Source organism: Solea senegalensis, linkage group LG3, assembly GCF_019176455.1.
Source record: "Solea senegalensis isolate Sse05_10M linkage group LG3, IFAPA_SoseM_1, whole genome shotgun sequence".
Lineage (NCBI taxonomy): Eukaryota > Metazoa > Chordata > Actinopteri > Pleuronectiformes > Soleidae > Solea > Solea senegalensis.
This window is the reverse complement of record NC_058023.1, coordinates 24848197-24863155: the sequence shown is the minus strand read 5'-3', so window position 1 is coordinate 24863155 and position 14959 is coordinate 24848197. Positions and strand designations below refer to the sequence as shown.

The 14959-nt window shown below is 42.4% G+C and overlaps 1 protein-coding gene across 7 annotated transcripts in view; it reads right to left on the bottom strand.

Moving 5' to 3' along the window:
* Positions 1-14959, bottom strand: part of sox5 (SRY-box transcription factor 5) — a 73419-nt gene that overhangs the window by 48470 nt on the left and 9990 nt on the right. For all 7 annotated transcript variants that reach the window (XM_044022347.1, XM_044022348.1, XM_044022353.1 and 4 more), the window contains exons 2-3: positions 14666-14861; positions 6591-6813 (exon numbers count right to left, since the gene is read on the bottom strand). In XM_044022347.1, coding sequence (XP_043878282.1) covers positions 6591-6813; positions 14666-14861 — 419 coding nt within the window. The remainder of the gene's footprint in view (positions 1-6590; positions 6814-14665; positions 14862-14959) is intronic.

Here is a 14959-nt window from a genome sequence, read left to right as displayed (position 1 = left end):
ATGTCAAAAAAAACAACAACATCCACTTGATTGAAAAAGAACTGGTAGTACAGTATGTTAGAAAAGTACTCGGGGCTGTTGGAAGTCATCAGCTAACTTGAATTGTATTGTCTCAAATAGGTTTGAGGTTACAGCCATCTTGCCTTAGAAAACTGAGTTCCAAGCAGCAATTCTTCTCAGCGCTTATCTTTGCTTAAGTGCCTCATTGAAAAGTTTTAAGATTTTCCAGTTGCATTTCATATCCTTTAGATAAAGTAATTGAGGGGCAAATGAAAGTCGGTGCACTTAACACAAAACTCATTAATCTTGCAGCCATTTTTGCGGCATAAAAACATTCCACTGTCTCTCCATGGGAATGGGAGAAAAGACCCAGATAGCAAAGTAGAAGAAAAGGAAGGAAAAACAACAGGGCGTGCAAATGAAGTTTATGAGAAAGCTGAACAGATAAATCATGGATTCCACTGATTTGGTCATGGGATATTCAGTTGAATGAAAGTGAATGTGCGGACGGCAAAACACTGGGTCTTGTCTAATATTTGGGAGCCTGTGACACAAGGCCTTTGTATGAGACAGTGGGACTCGCACAAATACACACTATAACACAAAGAGAGTCCAAAACATAATCTGTTCAAAAGGTGCAAATGACACCAAAGTAATGCACAAATACATTACTACTGTGAAGAAATACACCCTTCTAAATACATCCTACCCAAGACTTCATGGGACATCAGCGCACAAAAATACACACAAAGCTCACTGTAATGGGTCAAAAATAGCTAAGCTATATGGAAGCAGTGGCTGATTCATGAACCTCAGCTTTTGTCCTTAACTTAATGCCACACCAGGAGGCCTATAACACACACAAACGCACGCAACCACACACACACACACCACCAGGACAACCACAGGGCCCTCTCTCTTCTCTCTACTCTGTAAACCCCTTTATGCTCATGTATTGGACAAAAGCTGGGGCACTGCTTCTCCATGCAAACACACACACACACACACATCTATTCATCTCCTTAATATCGCTCATCTGGACGGGGAAGAATGGTAAAAAGAAGTTTCATCCCCACCGATTGTCTGGTGCAAGGCTGGAGAGAGAATGCCACGTTGAAAAGCAGATGCAAAACAATTCAATAAGAAAAGTGACTTGAATGCGTCTTTCATTGAACCAACAATGGCCCGCAACACAATATGCCTCAGGTTCGCCCCCTGACGTTGCCTGTTTCTCATGCCACATAATGCATAAAGAAAACAAAAATACAAAAAAATAATAAAAAGAAATGACTTGTATGTAAGCCATGCCCGCAATGACTTTTCTACAACAAATATTAAGTTTACTGGCACGATGACACTTGGGGTTAGGGTTAGTAACTGGAAAAATGGTACTTAAAAAAGGAACTGGTGTTCATAAAGCAACTTTTATTTGTGCAAAAGAATGCCATTTCACTTTTTAAAGCAAAGAATGTTTCAATTTTTATACAGAAGGTTTTCTTTTTCTCTGCCATATCATGGGATAGAAGGTATAGCATGAAAAACACAGCGCAGGGCGTTCAAATCTCCTTAGAAAAGAGTTCAAGGCAGAGTTGGTCTCAGAAGCATTATGTCAACTTGTCTGAAGCAAATGCTGACTATGTAGAAAATTGTGTTTTTTCTTGCTTCCGTGAACTTTTTTTTTTGCCACTAATGAATAATAAAAAAAAAACTATTCTCTCTTCCAACCTTCCCTTCTGTTTCATTCCCCAGCTCAAGAAGAATGATCGTGACAAACAATGGCTGTGAGAGTCCTGCTGCACTTCATGTTAATTTATACAACTAACTAATTACCGACAAGGGTGGAAATCACATAAAGACGTTCCCTCGCTCCCACGCTAAGGCTGTGAACCTGCTGCTGTATATATGTGTGTGTGTGTGTGTCTGTGTGAGCTGCACATTTGTGTTTCAGTTCACAAATTCCCCTTAGGGATGTGTGCTTAAAAGTTGCAGGTCAATGTGATGATTTTAATGGTTGTATATGCCATTGTAGGTGTTTATATTGTGTGCAAGCGCGTGTGTGTGTGTGTGTGTGTCTCTGTATTTGACATAACCCCTTAGAAGACAGCAGCAGAGCAGTAGAAGGATTAGGCAAAGTGAGGACAGGGTGGGGGTTAGACTGATGGAAGGATGAACGAGACTGCCTCAATCCCTATACTTCTCCAGCTTTTTCCCCTCCCTTTCTTTCCCTCTCTTTCTTCTTGGTAGAATGTATCCGCCCTTCCCATTGTCACCCATTGGAGTGTATGGAGGCGTGAGGGGGCTCCGGTCACTGTGTGCTTGTGTGGCACAATGGCTTTGCCTAAGTGCTGTCCTATAAAATGCCTCAGTGCTCTCTAAAAGCAAGCCCAGGGTTTGCCTTGAAAATAGATGAAGTGCTGTGTGTGCATGTGTGAGCTTGTGTCTGCGAGTGTGTGTTGTGTGACATCTGTCATTGAGTTGGCATTTTCAGTATGGAAGCCAGTGTCTTGGAGCAGTGAGTACGCTCAGCCATAAAAACACCATTCTGGTTGACCTGAAGGTTGCCAGCAAGGCTGTAAACCTGTGTGTTTTGTGCGTGTGTGTGTGTTAGCTGAATATGTGTGAGTGTCTTTTTTCCCCCCGCACGTGTGTCCAGTTCAAGGCCATACAATATAAAGACAGAGGTCTGACCCCTGAGCTGCACCCACGGTTCAGTAAAACAAGAACATTGCCATGCACTGACCTGAACAATGCAACAAACAGCAGGTGAAACTGCTCATCAAAGCCACTTGACCAGGCTCAGAGCAGAATCATCTGCCTTAAATTATCCTTCAAAGCTACAGTATAGCTTTATATCATTATATATATCATGGACAAACACGACTGTGGCGTCACTGGCTTTTCCAGTGTGGAAGTCTAGCGTAACACTGCATGCAATGTGAAACAGCTTTATCTTTGGCATTGCTAGATTGATAGATTAATGCATTTTACATTGGGCACTGTTAACATTCAACAGATTTTGGCCACCTCAATAGATGCACACACTCGAGTTTCTGTTCATAACATGACTTTAACTAAAAAAGAGAAAATAATAGAAAATCCCCAGAGGCCACGGAGCCACGATGACGGGTATCTGTAGCTCTGTAGCAGAGGGTCAACAGACGGGACTAGAGACGGAGCTCAGCTGGCTCTTAATGGGAGCCACTTACAGTCAAAGCGTGAGCATGAGGAGAGGAGAGGAGAGGAGAGGAGAGGAGAGGAGGAGAGGAGAGGAGAGTAGAGGAGAAGGAGTCCTGGGCAGTGGAGGCACTACTCCAGGGGCCAAGAGGAACATCTGTGCCCCATTTAGTGATGTTTCTCTTTTTATTTCCCAATATTTCCCTTCTCTTTCATTGAAATAACTATCTATCTGCATGTCTTTATTCTCCACAGCTGGGCTGATAGATTACTACTCCTTGCTCTATTACAAAGGGGTCACACAAGGTTAAATGGCAAGTCCAAGGGAACTGTCCACCAGTGTACTGCACATGCAGTCATCTCTCTTGGGTTTAAGCACCAACTCTCCTCTCGACCCTGTGACCCCCACACTGCTCTGCTCTCTGCTCTCATTATTCTACATAATGACACGCACACACTCTTGAGCACGAGCCGCTCTCCAAGCGACCTCTTGCCTCAGGTCCGGATAACTACATGGACATGCACACAAACACATATATATATATATATGTATACGTACAAGGCTATGCCATGGCATTTTTATCTGTGCTTTTCCCCCTCCCTGTTGCTCCTGAAGAATTTATCAAGACAGTGGGGTAGGAGTGTTTGATTATGTGTGTGCGTCTGCTCATGTATGTGCTGCTGTGTGAGACTGTGCATCTCCAGGGTAGCAGGTGGCCAGTGGAGTGAGACAGGAGATGAATGGAGAGAGCAGGAGAGCGTCAGAGCCTGGTTGGGCCAGGCCATGGGGGACAACATGGCTAGTCATTTATTAGAGGCCTTCACGCAGGCATGCATGCACGTACACACGTACACACACACACACACACACACACCTTATACGCGTTCAGCCAAATGCAATGCTTACCCATGCACGTGTATTCACATTCTGTCACAAATACATATGCAAATACTTACACACAAGTATACAGGGTCCCAAAGGCTTCGACGGCACACACACACACATAAATACACACACTGACCTAGTATCCACCACTCTCCATTCATCTAATCTAAGTAGAGCAACACTAGCCACAGACACAAAACTACATCTTTCAAACTTAAGTCATACTTGTTTGTGTGTGTGTGTGTGAGATGGCTTGCAGTATGCCTTGTTTTTTTTTAAGTCAAGCCTCTCTCTTTTGTTTTGAGATGTTTATCGTTTTCTGACCCATTTTGCGTCTTTGGCCTCTTGCTCACATCCTTCCTGATGTTAATGTTCCTCCACTCTAAATATGCTTGTGTGTGTGTGTCATTGATCCGGCTGGAAGCAAGTGTGTAAGAGACAGAAACAGAGAGAGAGAGAGCGAGAGAATGAGAGAGCAGTAATATTCCAGGCCTTTCATAATGATTAAAGCCTTCATTAAATTTTCATCCCAACCTGCTGTTTGCTGCTAATGGCCTTTCTGAGCCACACAGCCAAACAATAGGTAGCCGGGCACAGATAAGGGATTTCTATCTTGCGTTCAATACAGCCCCTTGTCTCCCCCCCCCAACCCCCCAATCCCCATCCATGCTCTCTCTTCAGCGTCTTTTCATCTTTTCTCAGCTCCCCTTTTCTTCCTTTCCTGTCTTTTCTGTCTTCCTTTCTCTCCCCTGGCCAGGGTTTGTGTGTGTGAGTGAGTGCATGCGTGCATGTGTGTGCTGAGTCTAGAGGTGCTGGGGCCTTTTGTTGGCACGTTTCATTTAAACGTAGGGCAGATAATGCTTGGGGTAGGTTTGGATGCCGCACCACTGTGGCACTCTGCTAATGGGCTCTGTGAAGACGTTGCTTTTTCTCCTTTTCGCTTTTTCCTCCCGTCTTTTTCTTCTCCTCATTGTGCTCTCTTTGCACTGACTGGCTCATAAAGATCCATTATTTTTGTTGTTTTTTTTCCATGTGCAGCAGGTTCATGAGGTCCATATAAGCAGTAAAAAAAAGCCCAACCCAAAACAGTGCAGATCAACAAGCTGCTCAGCCTTTTGTCTTCCTTACTTTCATTCTTCTTTCTGTCCTTCTGTATTTCTTTTTGTCAAATGTGTCACAACAGGCTTCTGTATCGACTGGAATAAAAACAATCAGACAGCGAGAGCTGACCAGCAGTCTCTACAGCCTTCAGAAAAGACTTCAAATAATGTTAGCACATCACAGCTTGAAATGTAAGCCTGGGTAAGACAAAGACACACGAGTACTTGTGTACATCTACTCTTAAAAAACAGATTTTAACATATTTCTACACTATTCTTCCACCTTGTGGGCACAGAGTTGTTTAGGCCTCATACAGTTCACAAAGAGGAAAAGAAAGCTGAAAGAGCTGCGAAAGGTCAGATTCCATTTACAGAAGTGTATATAATGCATACAATGCTGCTGCCAGTCTACATGTCCTTTTCAAATTAAGGTCTATTCAGTTTGACTACATTAATTATATGCGGTCTTAATATCTTTGGTTGTTTTGAAGTCAGTTCTAACAGAGATCAGATTTCATTTAAGGAGATCAGTTTAAAAATATAGTTTGGCAGATTGGGTTCTGTAGTCAAACCTACACCACAACACCATTACCCAATCGTGGCTTAAGTGCTCTTAAAGGCATCAGAGTGCTACCAGTTTCAGGGACCTGTTGGGATACTGTCACTGACCATGTGTAGCACTCAAAATATTTCTCCACCAATAAAGCACTGAATGAATGGCACCTGTTGGTGATCCCCTTATCAGATTATCACTACCATGTATTTCAAAGTGATTTGAGCTCACATTTATCTGCCCAGCAAAAAAAAGAAAAAAAGACTTGGCCATGGGCTGTTTCTGTATCTTTTCCTGAATCCAACTGTTTGCCCAGGGCTAAATTTGAGCATTAAATGTGGGGGGTAATCAAGCTAATCTATGTGGCCTTGGGCATAAATCTGGTTTTGCTTCCTCAACAATGTTTGAGGTCTTTATCCAAAGACTGAGACGCCGTTTAACAAAGACGAGTGCCAGGTTACGTATAATCCTCAGAAATTAAGATAAAATAAATGATCATGTACGTGTATCCTCCTTGAAATTGAACATTAATCGAGTTGTTGATTTCAGACCTTGAACATGCTCAAGTGTACATTACACAAACTTGTACACATGCATGCATACGCATATCTTATTTGTCAGGTGGTAATAATTATGCAAAGCTTGGTGGACAATAGGTCCAAACTGTTTGTGTGCTGGAAAAACAAAGGCTAGCCTCTCATCTGAATGTGTGTGGGTTCATAGCAGACAGACGGACAGAGAGAGAGAGCCATAGAGAAAACAAGACAGAAAGAAAGAAGAAGAGAATGTGATAAAAAAGCAACACAGAGCCAGAGAGATGGCAGGGAGTTGCAGATCACACATCTGGCCTGCACAAGCATCCTCTTTCATCACTGACCTTCTGGCTCATTCTTGATCAGCTCCTCCATCTTGCGTTGTTTCAGTGTGTCCACCACATCTGCCAGGCTGCCCTTGCGTCTCTCGGGGGTGCCCAAAGTGCCTGTGGCCAAGCCCCCGTCACTGCAGGGCCGTCCCCCGCCTCCACCGTCCTCTTTGCCTGGTGAGGTAGAATTGTGTTGGGCGTAAGGACTCAGAGAGTTGCCCTTAATGCCGTCCTGGTCCTGAAGGGAGGAGAGGAGAGGCAAGGTGAAGAAAGTTTAATGACAAAAATCAGAAAAAGTTAAGACTAAGTGGGGGAGGAGCTGGCATACACCCACTCATTATCTCCATCCTCCCTTCCTTCTCTTGCTCCCCTTCCTTTAACTCAATGCAAATAACTTTCATCACTAGCCAGTTTTCTCAAGTTTCTCAAGTTTACTTCTCTCTTTTTTCCTATCACATTCCCTGGAATCTGCATTTGGAGGTACTTGACAGAACAAACACATCAAACAACAGCAAAGGACTCCGCATACTCTTAGAGTCAGGCTATCTCTACATTGCAAAGTCTTTGACAGCTCGCCTCTGAAGGACGTCCAACGCCACTGAACCCAAGTTGCAGTTGTGTGCAATTTTTGTCCTAGGATTCGTAACAATTAATGCTTTAGATGAAACTGCATAAAAAAACGAGAATTACAAAAAAATAGATCCCTTTCCAAGGAACAAAGCCTTGGAGCAGAGTCAAAACATTTCCACAAACATCTGAAAGGAAAACACGGGAAAATCACAATGACTAGAAATCAGTCTAGCAACAAAATAGAACATACATTTTTTTGCTTTTGCCCAGCTGTCATGATGAATAACTAGCCTAATTTATTATGGACTATAAACAATCAGATGTTTGATAATGTTAACTTTTTAACTTTATCAAACTTTTTTACTTTTTGAAAACAAAATGGTTTGGGCCTAAACTCTACAGCGTTATGTACGACATGTATGAAAGCAGTTTGTGACTAGTTGTAACAAGAAAAGAAGTTTTGTTTGGGTAACCTTTATTAGTGGAAAAACATTTGATTTCAAATTCAAATTTTTACCTATTAAAAGGGAGGAGGAGTAGTTATTTTTTATTTTGGCAGAACATATTGATACAATTTCTGTCTTTGAGTAAAGTTGCGTAGGGTCTTTAGTTAAAATGTCAGAAGACAGAGGACAGAATACAAACAGAACGACAAAGAATAAAACATGTCACGTATTGAGCGTAAGTAACTTTGAGCATCTTAAGTCTTTGACTCAATAAAACCGACTCAGCTGAATTTAGAGTGAAGCTGTGTGCGAAGGCAGGCTGAGCTCTGTCTGAGCACCCACATCATCTCTTTGTCCACATACATGTTTGATGAGCACCAGGAACAGCACATAGGCTCCGAATGCATTGACAGACATACAAATATGTATGGCATCACTTATCCAAGCATATGCGCTGAAGTGCGCGTGCGTGCGTTGCCATTTAATTACAGAAATAAGTGAGTCAGTAAGTCAATCAGCCAGCCAGTCTGTTAATTCAGCCCTTTGCAGACACGAGGGTCAATGGTCCACAGGGTTAATCTTTGGCTAATCTGGCTACAGTATGGAACACACCACCTGGGATAGCACCACACATATACAGTACCTCTATCAGTCTGTGTGGGCATGTGTGTGTGAGTTTGCTCACTTCCTGAGTGAGACAGGAAGAGACTGTGGCAAATTCCATTTGAATGAATGACATTATAGCGTATTAAGGGTGAGGAAGGTCTTCTAATCATTAACTCAAAGGCTGATGGTGGAGGTGGAACTTGGATCACAGTTCATAGTGAAGTCATTTAGAGCCCAGATAACTTCAGTTGCTTTTATTTTCTATTCAGTGGGTCGAGCTTTTTCTTCATCAAAGTGATCACTTCAGCTGAAAACCCCTCGAAACAAGGTCTCAAATCATTCCTCTGTGCTTAACTGACAGAATAAAGTCACACAGAGGCTTTTAATATTGACAATGCTTTCATTGTCAGGTAGAAGACCATGATCACTTGGCGTTTTCGGCACTTCACTGACTTTCTCTCCTCTCAGGTTTGTGTATTTCCACACTCGCCCGGAGATGTCGGCTCAATAATTCACAAATTCTCTTCTTCTCTTGCACATGGATTGTAATAGAGGGACAGAGTGTGACAGTGATGACACAGCAGTAGTGGTTGAATATTTACTGCATGATAGGGCAATGAGTCTTCAGTCAGTTGATGTTGAGACTGCAAACTCACCAGCTGAGGGCTGTGTGGCACTAGAACAGTGCCTTGTGATCTTAAAGTGCTCAGGACTTCACTTTTCTCTCTTACCAACCTGTCTTACTTTCTCCTTTTACCCTCTCCTGTTCTTAATATTAGGGAAATTCAAACTTCAAATGAGCGGCTTTATGATTAGAAGTTGCATCAGCTCTGGCACGACATGCATATGTACCCAGTTACGGAGAAAGAAAAAGGGAGAAAGAGAGACGGAGTGTAAGCAGGTAGAACTCGAAGACAGACAGACATAAAAAAAAAAGGAGAAGGAGAGAGACAGGGGCAATGTAATTAGTGGAAAGAAGTGAGAGCGAGTTGACGGAGAGATACAGAAATAAAGAGAGAGAGAGAGAGTAAGGCAGGCATCTGGAAGGCAGCGGTCACACCTGTCACATCCCATTTATCTAATCCAGCGCCTACTTAAAACAACCACACTCTTTCTTTTGAGAAAGATGTCGCGCAAACAAAACAAACAGAACAAGAATATGGGAGGAAGATGGAGAGGGGAGGAGGGGAGGCTGGTGGAGTTGGGGGGGTGGGGAGGTTTCGGATCTTTCTTCTCTGTCAAACAGCTGCCAGGGAGATGTCATCACATCGCATCCAACAATGAAGGTCATTTCCCAATCAAAGGGAATTAGCAGGGAGCCGTGGCTTCTTCAAAGACCTGGTACATTAGGGCCCATGACATTATTTATGTGTGAAGTCACACAGACAGTCTTATCCCAAAGGCAACTTAAATGGGTTATGATTATTCCCGATCAACGTCCCAACATGTAATCCATGTGCCTTGCTGGCGACTTGCACAGCAAAGTCCAAGGCAGCAGGATCAAAAAACAAGACGAAAGACAGGCCTTCAACTGTAAACTGGTGTCACTCAACTGACGTGCGCACAGAGACATGTTTGGTTGCTCCTGCACTAAAACTGGCTGGAAAACTTTTCTCATCAAAATGCATTTATTCATAAGTACAAACACAAACTCTGAATACTCTGGATACGTTCATGCCCTCCTCCCTGAGCAGGTCTCTGCCATTTCTGTGCATATATGTGTGCCATTGTGTGTGTACATAGCCTGTAGGTGTGTGTACAAATGTGTGAGTCCCTGCATGCATGTATTTATATGTACTAGATGTGGCAGGCTGGCAGTGTGGGCGGTTCTGCCTTTAGTTTGCAGATGTCAATTCTCTTCCAAATGACTGGAACAAAGTAAAAATTGCGCCTTACTCTCTTTATCCTTTTACTGCCTCTGCAATGGAACCGAATTAAACAACTTTTGTCTTCTTAAGCTCATCTGTGAGGGGATGTTGGTTTAAAAACACTTAACTCTTGCCAGAAAAAGAGAGTGAAAAAAAAATTCAAAACACAATTTCTTTTCCTACAGCCAGCACAGATGCTGCAGTTCTTTCTTTTTTTATTCCTCCGTCTTCTTCCCTTCCTCCTCCACTATTGCCCAACAGAAGAAAAAAACCCTCTTTATCCCTCTAGTCCTGCTCTCAGACTGCGCAAGGTGTAAGGGCAAAAAAACAATATTTGACACGCGTGTGTCGTCGTGGATCAAGGCATGGACAAGGTGGCGGTGGGAAGAACAGGGAACAGTTGCTAAGCTAAAATACATACACACAGATACACACCAAAAAGGATGACACTGATCACCCCTGCAGGGAAGCAAAGACTTAACTCCACGCCAGTGCTGCCAATCTTTATGACATATACTTAGCACACCTCTAGCGCACTGCCAAATACACAAACACATGCACATAGACACAAATCCATTTACATGCCATACTAAAACTCAGATTGTGAGTTTTGACTTGAAACTTCTGTTCAGTTATTTAATAATCTAATAATTGCCGCTGCGTCGTTAAAGGGTGCCTAATGTCCTAATCGTCCACTTATTGTCTAGGAATTACACTCTTTTCCTTTCCTTATCTAAAAACACACAGCTGTATTTTCTGTATTTTAAATATCAGTTTGGTTAAAATGCATGCCAGTAAATTTTACCACACCCTTCTCTGTTGACAGGAAAGCGTGTGTTGATTAATTAGTGCATCACTGGCATGAGAAATTAAGTGTGACCACTGTGTCTCAAGACTGCTCAATGACTGTGTTAAATCTGTCTAATTCATGAGCACATACGCACACACACACAAACACAAAGTCACACATACAAATTATACAAAAAGAAGGAAAGAGAAGGCCTGTGGAAAATGAAGACATAATGCCTTTATGCGTTCGTATTGCCTTCACGTGCATCTTGCCTGTTATTGAAATAATTAGTGTTTGTCCTTTAACACGTTCATAAAAGAAGATGCTTGCCTCGGCCTGATGTGAAAACGTTTTTTTTTCTGCGAGAGGCTGCAAAAACACAAATATGAAAGATATTGGGAAACAAAGATTTGAGCATGTAGTGTGGTTTAAACGTTATTATGTTGTGTTTTGTGCGGATGTAGATTTGGTTTCTGTCACATAGTTAAAAAAAGTATCCTTTAATAACTGCAGGTGCATTGTGGATTGGTTGTGTTGATGGCTGACCTCAACTAAAAAGCTGCTAAAATCTTTCCCATCAGCCACGTGAACTGAGCTGCTCTCAGCCAGTCAAGCTGCACTGTAAGAACTTCGCATTTAGTGAAACACCCTTTTAGCTAAACTACAGTCATTTGCAAACCATTACTCTATGAGCGGCACTATTCCTATACAGAGCTCAAAAACAACATTTTTAAAAAGTGAATAATTCAACACATTTCACGCTTTAAAAAAAACCTATGTGTGTGAGCATGTGTAGCTGTGCAGCTGCAGCAGACAGGTAAAGAGGCTGGGCCAAAGCTGAGCAGGCAGGCGAGGCGGGCGGGATGAAGAGGTCAGTGTGTAGCTGAGCACTTCTCCGCTGCCGTGTTAATTTACTATGACAAGATAAAGCTGTAATCCCCCCCCAACCCTCTCTCTCCCTCCACTGCCTCACTTCTAAGTCAACCTATCACCAATGAGCCATTTACTTCCCCCTATCACTTCACAACAATTGCCCTGGGAGATAGACAGAGAGTGAGAGAGAGACCCCCACACCCCACTACCACTGACACCCCTGCCTCGCTGTAAATCTCCTCTCCCCCCTCTCCATCTCTCTTTTTTTTTTTCATCTACTCCCCCCACTGACTGTCAGCTGCAAAGGGATTGAAAAACTTAACACACATCTTACAACATGCCAAAGAGGCAGCCGGATAAGCCCAAGCCCATACCACACATATCCTGCTCACGACTTCATCTAATATGCTGCATATGAGTCTCTCCACCCTCACCCCCAACAAACAAACAAACACACCTGTCAGCACTGTTTCCTCTCATCTGTGAACGGATGGACGAGAAAGCAGCCATGTGTCCGTTTGAGGATATTAACATACTCAGAGTGCAGCAATAACATCTGTACTGACGTATTATTATGACGTATATGATTGTGAATGTTCTGTATTTTATATAGTGCAGATTTAAAGGATAAATATATCTAAATGATATCAGAGATAATCTAATCACTGTCCTTAACAGCAACAGATAGCCTGTTTGTGTGTGTGTGTGTGTGTGTGTGTGTGTGTACTCCCTCATGGCCCCAGGACTTTGGTTTACAGTTGGCACCTGCCACACATGCAGAGTCCATCGTGGGAGGAGCCTGCGGGCTAATCAGTGGGCTAATTACAGAATTAGCTTTCCATTACAGCTCCTAAGCACTGCTTCATTGTTTTATCATCAGTATAGGGGGAAAGGTCGCCAGTCGTTATCAGAGCGCTGCTCTGACAAGGTGTGTATCAAGGTAAGGGTGAAGCACAGACACCGAAACACACACGGAGCAAAAACAGAAAAAAAAAATCTTTGAACACACGACTCCAAAAGGTTAAACATATTTTTGTTATGGTGGATAGTCAAATTTTGTCAAGTTTGGCCAACAATCAAAAAAGAACTAAACACCGTATACCCCAATACAGTCCCGTTATCATACTGAAATGCTAAGTAAGTCATGCGTGTTTTTAACAGCTATCGATCCAAATAAAGCTGTGTATACACATACACACACAGAACATAGAGCAGAGTCTACACTATTATTTACAGTGCATCATAAGGGAGATGCGACTGTACGAATACGCGTGCGCACACAAAAGCACTTACAAAAACAGAGCCCCATACATTCAGCATCACCGACAATGTCACACTTCATCCAAAGATGAAGTGACTCACTGCAAAGGCTCACATTTTGCAGTCACGCAAATGTGCATCAGCTCAAGGCAACGGCTGGTGGAGCGCACATAAAAGCGAAAACATGTGTGCTCCCAAAGAGTAGCCTTGAACCTTCATTTTTTTTTCTTTCGCCAATACAAAATAATAAAAAAAAACAATAACCTCGAGCTCTCAGTGCCGAACCGCTTTTCACTCAGAGAAAAAGTCAATTTCTGCGTCTTTAGAAATCTGACTCTTTTCATTTCTATCATGAATCACTAAATAAATGTCTGTATACTTTGTTTCCTCACTGCTGAGATGTGTGCAGTTTTTTGTGTTGAGGACCTTAAAGGTAACTCTTAAGTCACCATAAGAGGAGTAAACAACATACTGATATAAAGGTTATGCAGACTGTATATGCAGTCATTTAGTTTCCAATATACCCAAACATTTATTTTTATTTCTCTGTAAAAGGACTGGATATTTATTAGAAACAGCACAATTCTGATCATGTTTCATGACTGAAATGACATTATGTATCCATTTCAGAAGATGACAAATAAAGTACAGCCACAAAAACTTAGTACCAAGAAATAGGTTGTAATTTTCAGTCACACGGGCACACTTTGATTACAGCACTGATTTTACCCTTCTGTTAGGCTGAAGGGGTCAGGATTATCCTGAACATAATCTGATCTAGTGTCTGTGGCCTGGCAGGGGGGTCACTTTCAATGTGAAAACTCTCAAACACACACACAGGCAAACGACCTCACAGGATACAAAGCCAAAGGCAGGGAGCCAATGGAGGAAGAGAGTTGAAAGCCAAGTGACCAGTGACCAGGACTGCAGACAAAACTTGAAGATGTCATTGTACTATACATGTTTATGAAGAGCACAGTGTTAAAGAGACCAAAAATGACCGAAGGTGATATTAATGAATTTTTTATACTATTGTTATTATTATCTGGGGTATAAATATTCGAGAATAATCCCACAGTAAATTTTAGAACTCGGTTTCCTTTATGTTTTGGGGAATATAATTTGATATTACACGTCTGCAATGGGCTCTGATTTGAGTTCTGAGTTTAGTCTATATACAGTATGTTAACATTTAAGCAACCTGTCACCATTAAATTATGCTGATTTGGACATAAGCGGCTCTTGTTTGCAATATAACTGTGCGTCAGATAATCCTGGATTATTGTGACACCGACAACGTTTAATTGTCGAGTTGTAGGGAGTGTTTTGTTTTCAATCTTTTCTAGGTATAGAATTTATGGCAGTATATTATCAGTAAGCATCAGATAAAACTTATTATAATATGATAAAGCTTTTATTACTTGACTGAGTTATGTAACTTTAAATGATGTGATGTACCTTTTTTTATTATATGACCAATCCCAATGTGAAAACCCAGCCATATTTTAAAGCAACACCACAAGCTACAGGAAATGTCCTGAGGAAAACATCATCTCAGCATTGCACATGTTAACATGCATAATCCAGAGTACTCAAGTGCTCAAGAACACAGTCACCCAAAGGTAGGTGCCTTCGCCCACAGAAACACTGGAGCAATAAAGTGGTGGCTCTCCTTACCATGTTGGGGGGGCTGTCCAAGATGCGGTTGGGGGGCGAGCGAGGGGACACCTTGCTGCAGTAGGAGGCCAGGGGGAGGTGGATGACACTGCTCAGTCCCTCACTCTCCTCATCCTCCACTCGCTGTCTGCTGGTTGCCATGGTTACCTCTCCATCTGTCCCCCCATATGGAGAGGCTGGTCGCTTGGAAGACATCCTGGAAAAAAAAGGAGGAGGAGAAGGGAGACAGAAAGACAGAGAGAGAGAGGGAAGACAGGAGTTAGAATGAGCAAAATCCTGAGGATGACATAAGAT